At 39.9% G+C, this 22,189-nt stretch overlaps 1 protein-coding gene across 1 annotated transcript in view; it reads right to left on the bottom strand.

The window, feature by feature from the left end:
• RALGAPA2 (Ral GTPase activating protein catalytic subunit alpha 2) overlaps nucleotides 1–22,189 on the bottom strand; it is a 479,248-nt gene that overhangs the window by 236,378 nt on the left and 220,681 nt on the right. Inside the window, 4 exon segments of the mRNA XM_042781969.1 lie at nucleotides 500–637; nucleotides 758–826; nucleotides 2,103–2,213; nucleotides 8,425–8,533. Coding sequence (XP_042637903.1) covers nucleotides 500–637; nucleotides 758–826; nucleotides 2,103–2,213; nucleotides 8,425–8,533 — 427 coding nt within the window.

The following is a 22,189-nucleotide window of genomic DNA, read 5'->3' as shown; positions in this document are numbered from 1 at the left end:
CCCGACTCATAGCGACCCCTCCTTGGGTTTCCGAGGCAGTATCACTACAGAAGTAGGATTGCCCAACCTTCCTTCCGAGGAGTGGCTGGTAATATACTTCCTTAATTCTAAGCTAATGCAATCAATGTTTTTGTAATATAAATAGTTCTTTCTCAAATTAAGTAGACATACACCATGCTTTACAAAAATTGGGGGATCCAAACTAGTAACTGACTTTACAGTTAGGTAAAAATGCATATGTCTTTAATTTGGTAACCACTGCTTCTCTACAATTATATTTTCTGTTTTTACTCGTTGTTGTTGTTGTTGTGTGCCGTCGAGTCGGACCCGACTCATAGCGACCCCTCCTTGGGTTTCTGAGGCAGTATCACTCATATATATAACCTACCATAAATTCTCTTCAAAAGAACATTTCAATAAATGTGTAAAATATATATTGATAAGTCTCTATAAAACCTGTGTGTACACTCACTGCCCTTGAGGTTAGGTGAGCACTTACCCTGTAGACGTAATCCAACAAGGGGGCTCTGGTCGCATTCTGTTCATCCAGGAGGGCTGTTGACACTGGGTGAAGAAGGGCTGACATTGGCAATGCCATGCACCAGTCCAAGAGGCAGAGGAGCAGAGAAACAATAAACTAGAAGAAAGACACCGTACCTTACAATGCAGCCTTTTCAACTTTACTGTAAGTCATACTATGTATCTTTCATTTTTAAAAAACAAACAATAGGGAAAACTTAGCTAATGTGTCACCTACCTTCTTATCTGTTTCCACTGAGGAATATTCTGTACTTGGTAAAAGAAAAGCAATTGTGGCCACAAGGATCTGCATGAAAAATAAATTCCCAATGAAACAGTTCATAGTAATAATTTTAGAAGTCACAGGTGAAGAGAGTCCCTTTCAACTAAATCCTCTTTGGTGCCAACTCATGAAAAGATCGAAGCAAAGAGCATTGTAGGAATATGTGTGATCTAGAAATCAAGAGAACTAGTGGCCATGTCTGATTTCCAGTTCACCCTATTGGTGGGGGCTCTAGTATGAGGAAGTAATATTTCTCTCTGCATTCACCTAATTTCTACCCTCAGTGCTCCCACTTTTCATAGTGAAAATGCTCACATTTAATTTTCTTATAAGTTACCCCATGTCTCCACCTGCTGTCTTGGTGGAATAAGCACTCCTTTCATTCTCAAAAGTATTCCTGTTTAGGTGAGAAATTTTCTGGTTGCCCTAAAACCCAACTTTATATTTTGTAATATCGTCTATTCCTATGCCCAAGGATCCATTCTACTCTAAGTCCTTCAAGGTCAAGTGTCCCTGAGAGAAAAATGTGATCTCACCAGTGAAATTTGTCTAGGGCTGAGAGAAAATAAATCAATATTGCTTCTTCTCTCTCCCTGAAAAACCACATGAAGACAAATCAAATTTCCTCAAAGAGTTACCAGTGGATGTGTAAACATTAGGGCATGTTTTAAAAAGCACAGCTATAAAAGCTTCCAGGGATGATGTGTTTTACCACTTGGTACATATAGGAAATGGGTGGTCAGGTGAGGGCAAAGTATTCCCAAATATAACCAGCCTCCAGAGTCTTACTGTTGAGATCATTTATCCTATTCCTTCTATCCCTCTCCTCCACCAACTATCCTCACTGAAGTTATTGTAGGAGTAATCCCTTTACAAGTGGGTAATCAAGCTTATGGCAGAAAATGTGCTCCAGGGCTTTAGTTGGGGAGAGACTCTTGTTTTAGATAGCCCATGCTCCCCAAGGAAGGCATCATAACCAGCTGCCTACTCCTTGGTGGAATCAACCAAATTTCTCTCAATGAATGAAGCCCAATCTACAAAAAGTCTCTTTATTGTGATTGCATCTGCCTTTCAAATACCCCAGGTGCTATGAGTTGTCCTGGAACACTGGGGGCTTCTTTCTGTAGTGGCTGAAATCCCAACTGAGAAGAACCTGTTAATTTAATCTAAAAACAAATGATTCATACGGCAATTTCATAGTAGGTTCTCTAACAATCATTTGAGTATCTATAATTAATTAAATATCAAAAACAATAAAAGGGAAATGCTTATACTTTAGCATTACATAAAAAAGACCTACTTCTGCAACTTTCCGAGGCATAGAGTTTTCAAACATCTGAAGCTTTTTCCAGTAGGAAACCAGCAACTGAAGAACATCACAAGCTACTTGAGCCACAGTTTTGTTAGGGAACTATAAAAGGAAACAAAACCCAAAACAAAACAGTGTAACTACATATGTACATTATTTCTAAGGAAGAATAGTTCTTAACAGATTTCCTCCCAGACACATATAGGGTTCCATATTTGTTTTGCATTAAATTGATGAAAAACATGCCCTATTACCAGAGAGCTTACACATGATCACACCACCATTCTCCAATTGCTTTTTGTCCAGCCTTGCTATATTAACTCTTACAACATTCTACAGAAATAAGTAGCCATCCGTTAATAACTTGAAAATTAAAACCATAATTTCAAATGCCTTATTCAGATCACATAAATCATATTCTTTGACAAATTAGAGGAAATTAAAATGTAATACAGTGTTGGGTATCTACTGTATGCTGAAACTTTACAAAAATTTTACTCAGTCTCTCATTGATAAATCTTTATTAACAGCTCTGTAAGGTAGGAGGGAGCTCTGGTAGTGTAGTGCCTAAGGCACTTGACTGCTAACCAGAAGGCTGGTGGTTCAAACCCACTAGCCACTCCTCAGAAGGAAAGTTGGGCAATCTACTTCCGTAGTAATATCACCTTGGAAACCCAAGGAGGGGTCACTATGAGTCGAATCGACTTGACGGCAGTGAGTTTTGGTGTTTTTGTTTTGATAAGGTAGGAAGGTACATATTATTGTCATTTTACATATTGATAAACAGGGATTGTCTTTAGATGTTTCCATTCTTTTGAAATGGCATGCCAAAGGGTCAATACCTGTGAAGACCCTTAGCTGTCTTACTTTTCCAAGCTAGGATGCATAAAAGGGATGAGTGCACCTGGTGTTTCCGGCCCTAGCCAGAACCTAAGTCACCTGCTACTCACACCACATTATCTGGACCAAAAAAGTTTGTCATTGTCCCCATATCCTTGTAACTGGGGAAACCTCTGGATATACACCTTAGTTATTTCAATTCCAGAAGCTGTATGTCATGTGATACAGACACCCACTGACATTTACAACACGCAAACACCACAGAAAGGTCGTGTTTAGCACTACAGTGACACATACGTAGAATGAGGAGGAAGGTAAGGGAAAGGTTGTTGTTGTTGTTATGTACCCTTGAGTCACCTTGACTCATAGCAACCCCTCCTTGGCTTTCTGAGGCAGTATCACTACGGAAGTAGATTGCCTAACCTTCCTTCCGAGGAGTGGCTGGTGGGTTTGAACTGCCAGCCTTCTATTTAGCAGTCAGATGCCTTAGGCACTATACTATCAGAGCTCCTCCTTAAGGAAAAGGCAATTAACTTTAATTCTACAGAATAATCAATTACTGCCTGCCCCTCCCTAAAAGGCACTATGTAAACCCATGGTGAGAATATCTGCATGCAAGGGACTCTTCCACAATTTCACTCCAGCCATTCATACCCCAAATGACCTGATCCTCACTGGTCTCTCTTCATCCCTCAAACCCACTGGCTTATTTCTACCCAAGAGCCTTTGGACTTCCTCCCAGCTTTGCCTGGAGGGCACTCATTCCTTAGGTTGAATGTGGTTGGCATCATTGCATTTTTCAGACCATATCTTCCACAAGGGCACTGTGCCTATCCAAAAGATGTTTCCCCCAATAGCAACTCTTAAACTTCATCCTGTTCCCTGTTATATTTTTATATTAAGGGCTATGGGAGTTGATCTTGATTCTGCTTGTTCTGTTGTGTCCTTATTTTCCCATACATTTTGTTTACTATTGCATCCCTGATGCCTAGCACAGTTCCTTGAAGAAAATGCATGGTATATTTAAGGAGAAGGTGCAACCTGTAGGGAGTGGAAGAATATGAGTGATCACTCTAAGTATTTCTGCTGCATGACACTGACAAAGTCATGGGGCAGAAGGACAAAGCTGGCATGACTCTTCATTCAAAAAGCTAGAACATGTCAGAGGAAAATGATGAGAGTTATGGAAGATAACACAGGACTATGGGCAGAGATAAGTGAGGCACTCAGCCTGGAAAGAGCAAGAAGGCTGGAGTGAGAGAGGGGGGCAGACAGGTGGAGAGTTTGAGAAGGCATTGTGGAGGAAGGAAAGGCACAACTGAGTTGAGCCTGGAAGAACCAAGTCAGAAGCTTCATTTCAGGTGGTGGGCAGCTTGTGCAGAAGCACCAAGGCACAAAATGTTGACATGGAGAGCTGTGAGGGGACTGGGATCATTGCCAAGTGAAGGTGAGGTGGGGACTGTGGTATGAAATCATGCACAGATACACAATCTCACTCACTGACTCACTCATCCAACACATATTCTTGGAGCACTGGCAACATTCCATCACTGAATTAAAAGCATGGGTCACAAAGATGAACAGGGCAGATATGGTCCCTAACCTCAGTGAACTGACAATCTCATGGGGTGAACAGGGGCCAGTTCATGGATATTCCCAAACACCTTGCCACACACTAGTCTGTGGGTGAGGGTTAAGCAGGAGTCAATCAGATCTGTCTGCAAGGGATTCCTTTGTGGGCGATATTGAGGCAGATCTTCACTGGCCAGACTACTTCAGCTGATATTGGCAGATGGCTGTGAAATGGACAGAGTGAGTTGTGGTGATGGGGACCTGGGGAAGCAGGTGGGAAACAGCAAAGAGTGTTTGGGAGGTAACATTATCAGGATTTACTGAAAGTAACAATAATGGGGTAAGCAGAGAAATGAGAATCAAAATGCCTCCTAAGATAAGGTAAGAGAAGGAGCAGCAGGTAGCATAGGAGGAGCTGTGGCTCTGGATTCCCAGCTGGCGGTAGTGTCATGATGGAGGGTCCTATGCACCTCACCTGAGCCTTAGTCTATGCCTGCCCTATATTGTGCATGGCCAAGGGCCTCCATGATGGGACGTCAAAAGTTTATAAGCATGGTTCTTGCTTAGCACCTTTCTACCATAAACACCTGCCACTTATATGCTACCTCACCAAAAACAAACTAATAAAAACAAAACCAAACACCTAGCTGAGTGAAATTCTCTAGATGGCAGTGTGGACAGAGGCTGTTTTTCATTAATACCTCTTGGGGAAAACTATAGTTGCCCATGACTTACCTTTCCCCTCTCACATGCAAGGCAACACCAAGTCCTCCTTGTGTGTGTTTCTGATGGGCACATTTACAAAGAGATCAATGCCTGGATATGTGGAGTCAATAAATAGGAAGCCCCTGGGAGTCATGGGTGTCTTGCACACCTCAGTTGTGCAAAGCCCCAAACTTGGGGCCAGAGTGTCCAGAGTTTGACACTTAGGTTTCCACAGCTCATTTTTCTCATCAGTGTAGTAGTTCTAAGAACTAAACATGATGACAAAAGTCAAGTGTCAGCAATGTGCTCATGCCAGATAGCTCAAATGATATCTTGGTTTAGTAATTTTCACAGAGATCAGCAGTAAATATTTCTCCAGCTCCCTCCAACATCACCCCAGGTGTTACGGAAGATGGATATGGGGAGATGAGGGGAAGTCTTCTGGGTAGAATTAAGACTGAGGAAGGTAGGTGGTAGGGAGGTAGTAGGACACAACTGGTTCAAGAGGCATTGGGTTTGGCCATAAGGAAGGGTGGGTGAAACAGGCTGTTGTGAAAGCAGGATGCAGTGGCCAGACCATAAAGGGCTGGATTCCAAGCCAGGGCCTGGGACACCACTGGCTGGTTATGCTACGAGCTGAAACAGAAAACACAGGAAGCCTTGTGTACCAAGTGTGGCACAGGGACTGTCACTGGCCTGTGATGCTGGTCACAGGCATCAGCTATATTTACTGTCACTATTACAGTAGCATGTGACAAGCAGCTGAGAAGAGTGGGCTAGAGGTTGGATGCTGGTATCAGCTGGATCAATCAGGGTTGAACTTCAGATTAGGCAGGTTTTTGCTCTGGAGCCTTGAACATGTTCTGTCACCCTCCTGAACCTCCATTGGTACAATGAGAACACTTATCTCACAACTGCAAACTTTGACAAAAGTATGAGCACAGTGCCTGGCAGAGACAAGGTCCTTGCTAGTTCTCGAGGTAGAAATAACTGCAGTGCAGATAATCACTAGTATCTCTAAGCAGGAGTCAGGAAAGGGATGGCAGACTCTAAGCTCTGGTTTTGGAAGCAGACTTCCAGCCCATGAAAGGCTCAGGTGTAGTTATAATGATACACAGATTTGCCTTCAGTGAGTGGTTGTGGGCAAGTGACTTGATTTTTCTGGCCCCATTTCCCTGGGCGTGAAATAAGAATTGTAACACCTGCCATACAGAGCTATGGTGAAGTCTGCCAAAAATATTTAAAAAGTTCACAATTAATATGGCCCAATGTAAGTCCCCAGTAAATGGCAGATCTTCTCAATAACAAAGGAAGAAAGATGTTCTAAAAGTGACCAAAGTATAGTCCCCAGGTTGTGAACACTAAGGACTTACAACAGGGAGCAGTTGAGGCTCACCTCCGGTTTTGCTACAGAGGCTAGGAAATGAAAGCCCACTTGTCTGTCACTCCACCTAACAGGTAACAAATGCCCTTTTGAAGGCTTGGTCCAGAAATGCCCAGGCTCTTAATGGGGAAGCAGCATTATATGGCCTCTCCTGGAATGTCACAGCACATTCAACATGGCTTTCAGAAGAAGAACTTTGATGATAGAACCACTGTGCCATACCCTCAAAATGTTGGAAACAACAACCTAAGTGCCCATCAATGGATGAATGGATAGCTAAACTATGGTACATACACACAACTGAATACTAGGCAAAAACAGAGAATAATGAAGAATCTGCAAAATAGATCATGGTGTAAATGAACATGAAGGACATTATACTGAGTGAAATAAGTCAGTCACAAAAGGGCAAATATTGTATAAGTCCACTACTGTAAAAAGTCCAGGAAAGGTTTACACATGGAAGGAAACTTTGTTGGTTACCAACAATGGGAGAAGAGTGGAGGGAAAACTGCTAGATAGGTAAGAGACAAGTATTGATTTAGGTAAAGGGAACGGCAGTATACTAAAAGCGAGTGACCAATGCAATAACACTAAGGCAAAGGAAGACATAAGACAACAAAGATAAACACTTTTACATATACAATACTGCATTAGCAGTAATAGCAAACATTAACTTATGGGTGGACACATAGATAGGCTAATCAGGTATGGGTAGGCAAAGGGAATATACCCATGAACATATGTAAGTTTAGCCAATGATATTTCTACATACGTGTTTGTATGTGCTAAAAGAATGTACGTATATATAACAAAGCTAACAGGGGGTCAAGTTAGGATGATTTCTTAGCCATAGCCAAACACGTTGAGGGAGTGAGTCACTGGGCCCACAGGCTCAGGACCATAGTTGTGGGGACATCAAGCTCAGATGGCAAAACATACTCCACAAAAATACTGTCCTACATGCTACTTTGGTTAGTAGTTACTGGGATCTTAAAACCTTACAAGGGGCCATCTAAGATGCAACAATTGGTCTCTCCTCATACCAAAGCAGTGTGAAGAAACTCAAAGATGCATGGACACAATTAGTCCAAGGGACTAGTGGACTATGGGAACCTCAGTCTACCTGACCTTGAGACTAGAAGAACTAGATGGTGCATGGCTACCACTATCATCCCCTTGGAAAGGGATCAAAAATAGGAGATCCTGGCTAGAGTGGAAGAATAACGTGGAACAAAACTCAAAATTATAAAACAGACCAGCCATACTGGTCCAATAGAGAATGGAGAAACCCCAGTGATAACAGCCCCTAGTCAACCTTCAGGCCTGGAACAGAACTCACTCCCATGGCTTCTTCTGACCAAATAATAAGATAGGCCATTAAGGTGAACAATTACACCCCTAGAGTGTACTACTCAGAACAATCAACCTTGGGACATAAGAAGGGCAGCATTTGCACAGAGTGATAGCTCACAGGGCAGGAATGCATAGGAAAGAAGGGCATAGGGAAAACGTAACCACAGGAAAGAAGTGGGAACAGAGCTGTTACATTATGGGGATTGCTTCCAGTGTCATGAAACAAAACATGTATGAACTATTGAATGGTAAATGAATTTCCTCTGTAAATGTTCACCCAAATCACAATTTAAAAAATATATATTAAAAAAAGAAGAAAAGAAAAGAAAAAGAACTTTGACTCACAACCTCTCTCTAATGTAGGGGAAAACAAAGATGGGATTCATTCAAACTAAAACTGGTTTCAATATCTGGGTTATAGCTTAATATCAAATAAGCATCACAAGCTGGTAATACCTTCAGAGTTACGCCTATCACATTGATGGCCTCTTTCACCTGCGGATGGCTTGTACACTGTGCAAGTTCTTCACAAATCCAGACCCCGAGAGAGCAAATGGCAATGCATCTTTTTAAAAAGAGGGAAAAGGAAGAAAATATTTTCTAATGAGGATATATTTTGAATGTTTTCATACAAAAACAGCAAAACTTAACAGTTACATTCATAGAATGTCTTATTGAGAGAAAAGATAACAAATAGAAATCTTGATATTGGATAGCACTTAACTATTTATGAATCAAATGGCATATTTTCTGTTAATCATCATATGACTTTTTGAAAGTAATATTATTCTAAGACATTTTTGAGGAAGAGTAAAAAACACGAATCTTAGAAAATTGTTGAAGTTTTTAATCAAATATGTATTTGTTTTCCTTATAATAAGATGTATAACACCTCCCACAAACATAAGACAAACCCTTATATTTTATTTCCAAGTATATTTGAATAAATTCCAGTTATAACATTTAAATAATAATAGTCTTTAATAAGCACAGTCTTTTAAAAATTACCTTTCTCAATTATAAATCAATTTTAAATGTTAGCACTCTTTGGAATTAATGAACTCCACTATTTTTGTAAAAATCATCTTTGTGTCAATTTTCTTTTAATGACATATTACTTTTTTTTTTTTTTTTAATTTACTCACTGCCACTGAGTCAGATCCAACTCACAAAAACCCCTCCTTGGGTTTCCAAGGTGGAATCACTATGGAAGTAGTTTGCCCAATCTTCCTTCTGAGGAGTGGCTGGTGGGTTTGAACCACCAGCCTTCTGGTTAGCAGTCAAATGCCTCAGCACTATACTTGCTCCCAAACCTGCTCACCTTCAGAACAAAAACCAAAAGCCAATTGCCATAGAGTCAATTCAGACTCATAGCAACCCTATAGGATAGGGGAGAACTGCTTCATAGGGTTTCTAAGGATGTAAATCTTTATAGAAGCAGACTATCACATCTTTCTCCTGTGAAGCAGCTGGTAGGTTCTAATCATCAGCCTTTAGGTTAGCAGTCAAGTGCTTACCACTGAGCTGCCAGGGCTCCTTTTCAAAACAAAAGGAAGATTCAAACAATTACTTAAAAACATGTATTAGATGTGATCATAGATACAATCCATATCTGTTGTTTTTTGTAATAAGAGGACAAATCTAATGCCAATCAAAGTGTACATACTGCTCAGAACTTCATACTAAAAGTTCCTTTATATTTAGTTGTTGGTGCTGTTAGGTGCTGTCAAGTCAGCTCCAATCCATAGTGGCCCTATGTAAGTATGGTGAAAGGATACAAGCCTGACACACTCCCTTCCTGCTTTTAAACCATGCAGCATCTCCTTGTTCTGTTTGAACAGATTCCTGGTCTACATACAGGTTCCTCATGACCACAGTTAAGTGTTCTGGAATTCCCACTCTTCTCAATGTTATTCATAATTTGGTTTGATCCACACAATCAAATGTTTTTGCATAATCAATAAAACATGAGTAAACATCTTTTTGGTATTCTTTGCTTTCAGACAAGATCCATCTGACATCAGCAATGATAACTCTCATGCCACATCCTCTTCTGAATCCAGCTTGCATTTCTGGAAGTTCTCTGTCAATATACTGCTGCAACCGCTTTTGAATTATCTTCAGTGAGATTTTACTTGCATGTGATATTAATGATATTGTTTGATAATTTCCACATTATGTAGAATCACCTTTCTTTGGAATGGGTACAAATATGGATCTTTTCGAGTCAATTGGCCAGGTAGCTGTCTTCCAAATCTCTTGGTGTAGATGAGTGAATGCCTTCAGCACAGCATCCACTTGTTGAAACATCTCAATGGGTATTCCATCAATTCCTGGAGTCTTGTTCTTTGCTAATTTCTTAAGTGCAGCTTGGCCTTCTTCCTTCAGTACCATTGGTTCTTGATCATATGTCATCTCCTGAAAAGGATGAACATCAATCAATTCTTTTTGGTACAGTGACTTTGTGTATTCCTTCCATCTTCTTTTGATGTTTCCTGCATCATTCAATATTTTGTCCATAGAATCTTTCAATATTGCAACTCAAGACTTAAATTTTTTCCTCAGTTCTCTCAGCTTGAGAAATGGTAAATGTATTCTTCCCTTCTGGTTTTCTAACTCCAGGTCTTTACATACTTCATTATAATAATTGACTTTTTCTTCTCTATCTGCTCTTTGAAATCTTCCGTGTAGCTCCATTACCTTGTCATTTCTTCCATTTGCTTTAGCTACTCTCTGTTCAAGGGCAAGTTTCAGAGTCTCTTCTGACATCCATTTTGGTCTTTTCTTCCTTTCCTGTCTTTTTAATGACCTTTTGCTTTAATCACAGATGATATACTTGATGTCATCCAACAACTCATCTGGTTTTTGGTCACTGGTGTTCAATGCATCTAATCTATTCTTTAAATGGTGTCTAAATCCAGGAGGGATATATTCAAGGTCATATTTTGGCTCTCATGGACTTGTTTTAATTGTCTTCAACTTCAACTTGAACATGCATATAAACATACTGAGCTTCTCCATCACCTCTTTCCACAGATGTAGTCAATCTGATTCCTGTGTCCTCCATCTGGCAGAGTCCATGTGCATAGCCACAATTTATGTTGTGGAAAAAGGTATTTGCAATGAATAAGTCATTGGTCTTGCAAAATTCTATCATGTGATCTCCAGCTTTATTTCTATCACCAAGATGGTATTTTCCAACTACCAGCTATTCTTCTTTGTTTCCAGCTTTTGTATTCCAATCACCAGTGATAACCAGCACATCTTGATTGCATGTTTGGTCAATTTCAGACTGCAGAAGTTGGTAAAAATCTTCAATTTCCTTGTCTTTGACTTTGCTGGTTGGGGCATAAATTGGAGTAATAGCAGTATTAACTGGTCTTCCTTGCAGGTGTCTGGATATTATCCTACCACTGACAGCATTGTACTTTAGGATAGATCTTGAAACACTCTTTGTGACTATGAATGCCACACCATTCCTCTTTAATTTGTCATTTCTGGCATAGTAGATCATACGGTTGTCTGATTCAAAATGGCCAAAATCAATCCATTTTAGCTCACTAATGGCGGATATCGATCTTTATGTGCTCCATTTCATTTTTGACAACTTCCAATTTTCCTGGATTCACACTTTGTACATTCCATGTTCTGATTATTAATGGATGTTTGCAGCTGTTTCTTCTCATTCTAGGTATTGCCACATCAGCAAATGGAGGTCCCGAAAACTTTACTCCATCCACATCATTAAGGTTGGCTCTACTCCAAGGAAGCAGCTCTTCTCCAGTCATATCTTGAGTGTCTTCTGTCCTGAGGGGCTCATCTTCAAGCAATATATTGGACAATGTTTCAAGGCTATTTATAAAATTTTCTAATAATATATCAGACAGTGTTTCATGAGTATTTGTAAGGTTTTCACTGGCCAATTCTTTGAGAAGTGGATGGCCCTTTCCTTCTTTTGACTCTGTCTTAGTCTGGAAGCTCTGCCGAAACCTGTCCACCATATGTAACCCTGCTGGTATTTGAAATATTGGTTGTATAGCCTCCAGATTCACAACAACACACAAGCCACCAGAGTACAACAAAGTGACAGATGAGTATATTTAGTATAATTCAGCAATTAAAAGCAATGCATTTTCAGTATGTTCTGCTGTGCATATTTTCACTAAAGTTAAAATAAAGAATTTAAAAAATCATCATAGTTTGGGATTTTAACACCATGTTTCATTAGATTCTCATTTCTTCAATGAGGAGGAATGAATTTCATCACAAGTTTCCTTATATGGATTAAAAATTCACTCAGTAAAAGCAGGGCAACTCAGTTACAAGGTGTACCAGGCTTTTTCTCTTTTATTCCAGCACCACCATTACACAGGAGTTCTACATGATTCCAACCCTTGGCTTTCTTTATTGAACAGAATTGTCTAAATCTCACTCTCTACTTTCATTCCTAATCTGGAAACTGCTCTTTATATTCTTAGTTTGCAGTCATACCATCAACTCTGTATTCTATCAGAAAGCTTCTCCATTATTTCCCAATTTAATTCAGATTATGATTATTCAACCCACTAAAAGTTACATAATTTAGAACTATATCCAAAATCACATTTCCACCATTTTCCAGTCTCTCTTCCTTTTACAGAGCTTCTTTGCTTTGTGTGTATGTGTGTGTATCTTATGACTCATTGAAGAAATCAAAATGGAAATTAGACGAATTTAGAATGAAATATAAAAATATTACATACCAAAATTTGTAGAATAAGGTAGCATGTAGAGATAAACATATACAGGTATCCTCTACTTTTTGAAAGTTTGCTGTTTCTGCTAAGCGAAAGAAATGAAGAGGATCTTCACTTTTACAAAAAAATGCAAAAAATGAAATTAGAGGTGAGCATTTGTTTTGCAGAGAGCTCTTAAAGAGGTAGTGTACACCCTGAGCAATGAGGAAGAGTGGTGTTCCCAAACTCCTTCCCTGGGAACTAAACCCTGCATCTCATTATCAAGCCACCATCGTTTTGAACTGTGCCTGTGAGCATTATGTGCTAATGTTACGTTACGTTTTATGTGTTGTTTTTTATTACTTGGTAGGGTTATGTTTTGAGTCTGGAAATGTTAAAAAAATTTCCGATATAAATTAATGGTTTTTGCTTCTTCGTTTTACACCATTCTGGCTTACGAAAGTTTTCATAGGAATGCTCTACTTTCTGATAGTGGGGAAATTTGTAACTGCCTTTGTAAAGAAAAAAGGCTGAGAACTAATACATTAAGTGTACAACTTAAAAATTAAGAAAAGAAACAAGCTTAAAATACAGTAAAATAAAGAAAATAATAAATATTGATGTTGTTAGCTGCTGTAGAGTCGGCTCTAACTCATAGTGACCCTCTGCACAACAGAACGAAACGTGCCTAGTCATGTACCAGCCTCACAATCCCTGCCATACCTGAGCCCACCATTGCAGCCACTGTGTCACTACATCCCGTTGAGGTGCCCCTTTACTTTACCAAGCAAGACATCCTTCTGCAGAGATTGGTCCCTTTTGAGAACAAGACAAAAGTAAGTGAAACGAAGTCTGGCCATTCTCGTTTCCACGAACATTCTGGCTGTACTTCTTCCAGGTCAGATTTGTTCATTCTGGCGGTCATAGTATCTTCAGTATTCACCAACATCACAACTCAAAAGTATCACCTCTTCTTCAGTCTTCTTTATTCATTGTCCAGCTTTCACATGAATTTGAGGCTACTGAAAATACCATGGCTTGGTATAGTTACACCTTAGTCTTCAAAGAGACATCTTTGCTCTTCAGCATTTTAAAGAGGTCTTTTGCAGCAGATTTGCCCAGTGCAGCATGTTGTCTGATTTCTTGAGTGCTGCTCCCACTGGTGTTCATTGTGGAACCAAGTAATATAATATCTTTGACAACTTTCATCTTCTCTCCGTTTATTGTGATGCTGCTTATTGGTCTAGTTGTGAGGAATTTCATGTTATGTTGAGGTATAATCCATATTGAAGACTAGTCTTAAATCTTCATCACTAAGTGCTTCAAGTCATCTTCACTTTCAGCAAGCAAGGTTGTGTCATCTGCATATGACGGGTTGTTAATGAGTCTTCCTCCAATCCTGACACCATGATCTTCTTCAAATAGCTCAGCTATGGTGAAAGGATACAACCCTGATGTACACGCTACTTGAGTTTAAACCATGGAGTATTGCCTTGTTCTGTTAGAATGACAGCTTCCTGGTCTATGTTCAGGTTCCTAACGAGCACAATTTAGTGTTTTGGAATTCCCATTCTTCTCAATGTTATCCATACTTTGTTATGACCCAAGCAGTTGAATGTTTTTGCATAGTCAATAAACACAGGTAGACAACTTTCTTCTGTTCTTTGCTTTCCTCCAAGATCCATCCAACATCAGCAATAATATCCCTTCTTGCACATCCTCTTGTGAATCCAGCTTGCATTTCTGGAAGTACCCTGTTAATATACTGCTGCAAATGTTTTTCAATTAAAATTTATTTGCATGTGATATTAATGATAATTTCCACATTCTGTTGATCATCTTTCTTTGGAAGGGTACAAATATGGATCTCTTCCAGTCAGCTGGCTAGGTAGCTGTCTTTCAAATTTCTTGGCATAGATGAGTAATTGCCTCCAGCATGGCATCTATTTGTTGAAACATCTCAATGTGCATTCTGTCAATCCCTGTAGCCTTGTTTTTCACCAATTCCTTCAGTGTAGTTTGGAATTCTTTCTTCAATACCACTGGTTCTTGTTTACATGCTACCTCCTGAAATAGTTGAACATCAACCAATTCTTTTGCATACAGTGACTCTGTGTATTCCTTCATTTTTTTTTAAAATTGTGCTTTAGGTGCAAGTTTACAGAGCAGAGTTCATTTTACATTCAACATTTCATGTACATTTAGTCTCACATTTACCATCCCCAACCTAATCCAGTCTCCTCCCCTCCCTGCCAAGTAACCCCCGCCCCCCGCACTACTGTGCCTCTCATAGTTATGCAGTCCTGTGTCTCCTGCATTTCCTCCATGCAAATGTTGCTCCTCTGGTGTCCCATGGTTGATTGCTCCAAAGAATGCATCTCCACAGAGTAGGTGCATGCTTCACCCTGGGTTGAGTGGTCTGTGTGTATATGTCGTTTACTACTGGGCTGAGCACCAGTCCCTGGGAGTGAGTTTTATTCCAGGCCCCAAATGTATCCCAGGGCCATAGCATTGGGGGTTTCACCAGACTCCTTCTGACCAGTAATTCTGGTCATTATTGTGTTTTTGGATTTTATTCCACGTTTTTTCTCCCACTCTATCCAGGATCTCTAGTTTTAATCCTTTCCTGAGAGGTTGGCATTGGTAACCAGGCACCATCTAGTTCTTCTGGTCTCAAAGTTCATCCTGTCCTAGGGCTGATTGCTTCCAAATGCCCTTGGTTTTTTACACTCTTCTTTGTTTCCAATGATAGGAGATCATTAACTGCATTTTAGATCGCTGATTGAAAGCTTTTAAGACTCCAGTCACTACTCACCAATGTAAGCTGAGGAATAAGACTTTTATGTATTTTGTTGTGCCAACTGAGTCTAGTGTCCCCCAGTAATATGGTCCTGAGTTGGTAGATCCACTGGATCTGTCTCCCACAGTGTCTGGCTGTCTGTGACAGATTACTCTATGTCTGTTTTCTATTGTTTCTGTAAGGATTGCAGGTATTTTGTACCACAGGTATCCGTGCAAGATTAGCCTCAGCTGAATCTATCCATGGTCTAAAGTATAATCCTGTTCACTGACCCCCATGTGATCTTCTCAGATGTTTATGGGTTTATCTATAGCCCAGTGTTTGGTGTTTATGGTTATGCAGTATTGTGGATATACTGGTATTTGCCTCTGTCATTTACATCTTATGTGCACAATTTGGTTTCCCCCCTTTTCTAATGTTATCATGATGGTCACAGACTCTTTCTATACCATCCTTCCCCTTACCCACGTCAGTGTGTGGCCCCCAGCTATCCACAAAGTAATTCCTTGCTTTCCCTCCCACCCCAGTAACCTACAAAGTGAGTTCCCTTTCTCATCTTTTGATGCTTCCTGCATCATTCAATATTTTACCTATAGAATCTTTCAATACTACAACACAAGGCTTGAATATTTTCTTCAGTTCTTTCAGCTTGAGAAATGTCAAGCATGTTCTTCCCTTTTGGTTTCCTAACTCCAGGTCTTGGCATATTGTTTTCTCAAGCTGCTCTTTGCCATCTTCTGTTCAGCTCTTTTTTCTTGTCATTTCTTCCATTTGCTTTAGCTACACTACATTCAGGAGCAGGTTTCAAAGTCTCTTCTGACATCCATTTTGGTCTTTTCTTCCTTTCCTATCTTTTAAGTGACCTTTTGCTTTCTTCATGTATGATGTTCTAGATGTCACAATTCATCTGGTTTTTGGTCACTGGTGTTCAATCCATCAACTCTATTCTTCAGATGGTCTCTAAATTCAGAAGGGATATAATGAAGTTTATGTTTTGGCTCTCGTGGACTTATTCCAATATTCTTTAGCCTTAACTTGAACCTGCATATGAGCAATTGATAGTCTGTTGTACAGTCAGCTCCTGGCCTTGTTTTGGCTGAAAATATTGAGATTTTTTATTGCCTCTTTCCATAGATGTAGTTGATCTGATTCCTGTGTTTTCCAACTGGTGAGGTCCACATATATAGCTACTGTTTACTTTGTTGAAAAACGGTATTTGCAATGAATAAGTTGTTGTCTCACAAATTCTATCACGTGATCTTTGGTGTCATTCCTAATACCAAGGCCATTATTTCCCAATGACCAGTGATTCTTCTTTGTTGCCAACTTTTGCAATCTGCTGTTGTTGTTGTTGTTGTTATGTGTTTTCAAGTTGTCTCCAACTCATAGTGACCCTATGCATAGCAGAACGAAACACTGCCCGGTCTGTGCCATCTCCGCAATCCCTGCTATACCTGAAACCGTCATGGCAGCAACTGTGTCCATCCATCTCATTGAGGGCCTTCCCCTCCTTCATTGACCCTCCACCTTACCAAGCATGACATCCTTCTCCAGGGAATGGTCCCTTGTGACAACATGACCAAGAAGGATAGACAAAGTCTGGTCATTCTTGCTTCTAAGGAGCATTCGGCTACAGATTTGTTAGTTTTTTTAGCAGTCCATGGTACTTTCAGCATTCTTCACCAGCACCACATTTCAAAATGATCAATTCTTCTTTGGTCTTCTTTATCCATTTTGCAGCTCTCACATGCATATGAGGTGACGAAATATCATGGCTTGTGTCAGGTGCACCTAGTCCTCAAGGAGATACCTTTGTTCCTCAGCACTTGAAATAATTCCTTTGCAGCCAACTTTCAAAGTGCTATACATCATCTAATGTCCTGACTGCTGCCTCCATTGGCATCAATCGTAGAAACAAGTAATGTGAAGTCTTTGACAACTTCAAGCTTTTCTCCATTCATCGTGATGCTGCTTACAGGTCCAGTTGTGAGAATTTTTGTTTTCTTTATATTGAGATATAATCCATACTGCAGACTGTAGTCTTCAATCTTCATCAGTAAGTGCTTCAAATCATCCTCACTTTCAGCAAGCAAAGTTGTGTCATCAGCGTATTGCAGGTTGTTAATGAGACTTCCTCCATCCTGATGCCACATTCTTCTTCATACAGTCCAGCTTCTTGGATTATTTGCTCAGCATATAGACTGAATAAGTATGGGGAAAGGATACAACCCTGATGCACTCACTTCTTGATTTGAAACCATGCAGTGTCCCCTTGTTCTGTTCAAATGACAGCCTCCTGGTCTATGTATAATTTCCACATGAGTACAATTAAGTGTTCTGGAATTCCCATTCTTCTCAATGTTATCCACAATTTGTTATGAACCACACAATCAAATGCTTTTGCATAGTCAATAAAACAAAAGTAAACATCTTTCTGGTATTCTTTATTTTGAGCCAAGATCCATCTGACATCAGCAATGATATCCCTTGTTCCACATCCTCTTTTGAATCCAGCCTGCACCTCTGGAAGTTCTCTGTCAATATACTGTTGCAACCATTTTTTAATTCTCTTCAGTAAGATTTCACTTGTGTGCGATATTAATGCTATTGTTCAGTAATTTCCATATTCTGTGGGATCACCTCTCTTTGGAATGGGCACAAATATGAATCTCTTCCAGTCAGTTGGCCAGGTAGCTGTCTTCCAAATCTCTTGGTATAACCAAGTGAATGCCTCCAGTGAGACATCTGTTTGGGTATTCCGTCAGTTCCTGGAGCCTTGTTCTTTGCCAATTCCTTCAGTGCAGCTTCGACTTCTTCCTTCAATATCATTGGTTCTTGATCATATGCCACCTCGTGAAATGGATTAAAATTGACTAGTTCTTTTTGGTACAGTGACTCTGTGTATTCCTTCTATCTTCTTTTGATGCTTCCTGCATCATTCAATATTTTGTCCATAGATCTTTCAATATTGCAACTTGAGGCTTAAATTTTTTCCTCAGTTCTTTCAGCTTGAGAAATGCCAGGAATGTTCTTCCCTTTTGATTTTCTAACTCCAGGTCTTTGCACATTTCATTATAGTAATTGGCTTCGTCTGCTTGAGCTGCTCTTTGAAATCTTCTGTTCAGCTCTTTTATCTTCTAATTTCTTCCATTTGCTTTAGCTATTCTCTGCTCAAGGACAAGTTTCAGAGTCTCTTCTGATCATCCATTTTGGTCTTTTCTTCCTTTCTCATATTTTTAATGACCTATTGCTTTCTTGAAGGATGATGTTCTTGATGTCATCCCACAGTGCTTCTGGTTTTGGGTCACTGGCATTCAATGCATCAAATCTATTCTTTAGATGGTCTCTAAATTCAGGAGGGATATATTCCAGGTCATATTTTGGCTCTTGTGGACTTGTTTTAATTTGTGTTCAACTTCAAGCTGAACTTGCATATGACCAATTGATGGTCTGTTCCACAATCAGCTCCTGGCCTTTTTTGGCTGAAGATATTGAGCTTTTCTATCACCTCCTGCCACAGATGTAGTCAATCTGATTCACGTGTACTCCATCTGGTGAAATCCATGTGTATAACCACTGTTTGTGTTGTTGAAAACAGATATTTGCAATGAATAGGTCGCTGATATCGCAATATTCTGTCATGTGATCTCCAGCATTATTTCTGTCACTGACGCTAAATTTTCTAACTACCAGTGATTCTTGTTTCCAACTTTTGCATTCTAGTCACCAGTGATAATTAACACATCTTGATTGCATGTCCGGTCAATTTCAGACTGCAGAAGTTGAAAAAATCTTCAATTTCCTCATCTTTGGTTTTGGTGGTTAGTGTGTAAATTTGAGTAATAATCGTATTAACTGGTCTTCTTTGTAGGTGTATGGACATTATCTTATCGCTGACAGTGTTGTACTTCAGGGACGATCTTGAAACATCGTTTGTGATGATGAATGCTATGCCATTCCTCTTCTATTTGTCATTCCTGGCATAGATCATATGTCATCTGATTCAAAATGGCCAAAACCAGTCCATTTCAGCTCACTGATGCCTAGGATATCAATCTCTATGAACTCCATTTCATTTCTGACAACTTCCAATTTTCCTACATTCATACGTCATACATTCCATGTTCCTATTATTAATGAACGTTTGCAGCTGTTCCTCCTCAATTTGAGTCATGCCACACAAGCAAATGGAAGTCTTGAAAGCTTTTACTTTATCCATAGCAGTAAGGTTGGTCCTACTTTGATGATGTAGCTCTTTCCTCATCATATTTTGAAAGCTTTCTGACTTCTGGGGCTCATTCTCCTGCACTGTATCAGATAATGTTTCCAGGCTATTCATAAAGTTGCACAGTAATGTATCAGACAGTAGTTCTCTGCTATTCATAAGATTTTCCCTGGCCAATTCTTTGAGAAGTGGATGGCCTCCTTCCTTCTTCCTAGGCTGTTTCAGTCCATAAGCTGCATTTAAACCTATGAACCAAGTGCAACCCTGCCAACACTTGAAAAACCAGTGGCACAGCCTCAAGCCTCACAGTAACACACAAACCACAACAGTATGACAAACTGACAGACAAGTTTGTCTCGCTTAGCTTTTTGAAACCTCTTTGCCCTCCTCTTACCTGGATCCCTGGCACTGCTTTGCTCTGTCATCCCCCTGACTTCTCTTTCTCCTGCTTTCCTGGCTCATGGGGGTTGGACCTGGGTCCCTCCCCTTACCTGCATCCCTGGCTGCTGCTCTGCTCTGTCGTCCCATCTGGCTTCTCTTTCACTCACTTTCCTGGTTCGTGAAGATAGGGCCTGGGTCGTGTCCCTTACCTGGATCCCTGGCTGCTGCTCTGCTCTGTCGTCCCCTCTTGGGAAGACATTCTAATCACCAATAATAATCAATACATCTTGATTGCATGTTTGGTCAATTTCAGACTGCAGAAGTTGGTAAAAATCTTCAATTTCCTCATCTTTGGCTTTAGTCTTTGGTGCATAAGTTTGAATAGTAGTAGTAGTATTAACTGTGCTTCCTTGTAGTGCATGGATATTATCCTATCACTGACAGCACTGTACTCCAGGACAGATCTGGAAACATTCTTTGTGATGATGAATATGACACAGTTCCTCTTCAATTTGTCACTCCCTGCATAGATCATATGATGGTCTGATTCAAAATGGCTAATACCAGTCCATTTCAGTTCACTAATGCCTAGGATGGGAGCTCTGGTAGCATAGTGCCTAAGGCACTTGACTGTTAACCAAAAGGCTGGAGGTTCAAACCCACCAGCCACTCCTCAGAAAGAAGATGGGGCAATCTACTTCTGTAGTGATACTGCCTTGGAAACCCAAGGAGGGGTCGCTATGAGTTGGGTCCGACTGAAGAGCACATAACAATAACAATAACACAATGCCTAGGATATTGATCTGTATGCATTCTATTTTATCTTTTGACAACTTCCAGTTTTCCTAGATTCATACCCGTACATTCTGATTATTAACGGATGTTTGCAGCTATTTTTCTCCGTTTTCCGTCATGCTCTATCAGCAAACAAAGGTACCAAAAACTTTACTCCATACATGTCATTAAGGTTGACTCTACTTTGAGAAGGCAGCTCTTCCCAAGTTATATTTTGAGTGCCTCCGACCTTAGGGGTTCATCTTCCATTACTACGTCAGACAATGTTTTAGGGGTAGTCATAAACTTTGTCAGTAATACATCAGACAGTGATTCACTGCTGTTTGTAAGCTTTTCACTGGCCAATTCTTTGAGAAGTGGATGACCCCTTCCTTCTTCCCAGTCTTTCTTAGTCTAGAAGCTCTGCAGAAACCTGTCCACAATGGATGACCCTGCTGGTAACTGAAATACCTGTGGCATGGCTTGTAGCCTCAGAGCAAAATGCCAGCCACCACAGTACGACAAAATGACAGACAAGTGGTGGGACAAATCTTTGGTAAGAATAGTAAGAAAATCAGAGAATACACAAACAATGTAAGAGATTAGAAAGTAGATAGTACTACAGAGGTGACAGATATAAAAGATAATAAGGGGATAATACAGTAAAGGTGTGCCAGTATGTTTAAAAACTTGGATGAAATGGACAAATCACTAGAAAATTTTAGTTAACCAAAACTATCAAAACAAATAAAGAAAACCTTAATATTCCTAGAAAACCTCAATATTCCTAAAATCAGTGAAGAAAACAAGTCAGGCACGAGTTAACCTTCTCATAAAATAAAATACTAGGCCCATATTGTTTTATTATCAAGGTTTACTAAATATACAATATACATTAACTCTTAATTTCACAAAAATTATTCATAAATAAAGAGAATGAAACAGTATTCAACTCAATTTTGTGAGACCATGTAACCTTGTGACTAATCTGGTAGGAAGAGGATGGGAAAGAAAAATTGGTCATGCAACCAATACATCTTTCCCAAACAAAATACTAGCCAAATCAGTTTTATCACTGTGTAAACCAAGTTGAGTTTATCCCAAAATGCAAGGTAATAATTTAACATTAGAAAATGCATTATGAATTTACAGCTTCTGGTAATGACAGACTAGGTAATTTTGACTAAAGAATTCACTCAGGAGCTCTGGTAGCATAGTGCCTAAGGCACCTGACTGCTAACCAGAAGGCTGGCGGTTCAAACCCACCAGCCACTCCTCAGAAGGAAGGTTGGGTAATCTACTTCCGTAGTGATACCGCCTCAGAAA

Source organism: Orycteropus afer, unplaced genomic scaffold (genome assembly GCF_000298275.1).
Source record: "Orycteropus afer afer isolate SDZICR_OR568_19922 unplaced genomic scaffold, OryAfe1.0 scaffold00208, whole genome shotgun sequence".
In the NCBI taxonomy this organism is placed as follows: Eukaryota; Metazoa; Chordata; class Mammalia; order Tubulidentata; family Orycteropodidae; genus Orycteropus; species Orycteropus afer.
Note: the sequence above shows the minus strand (reverse complement) of the source record. Positions and strands in the feature narration are given on the sequence as shown.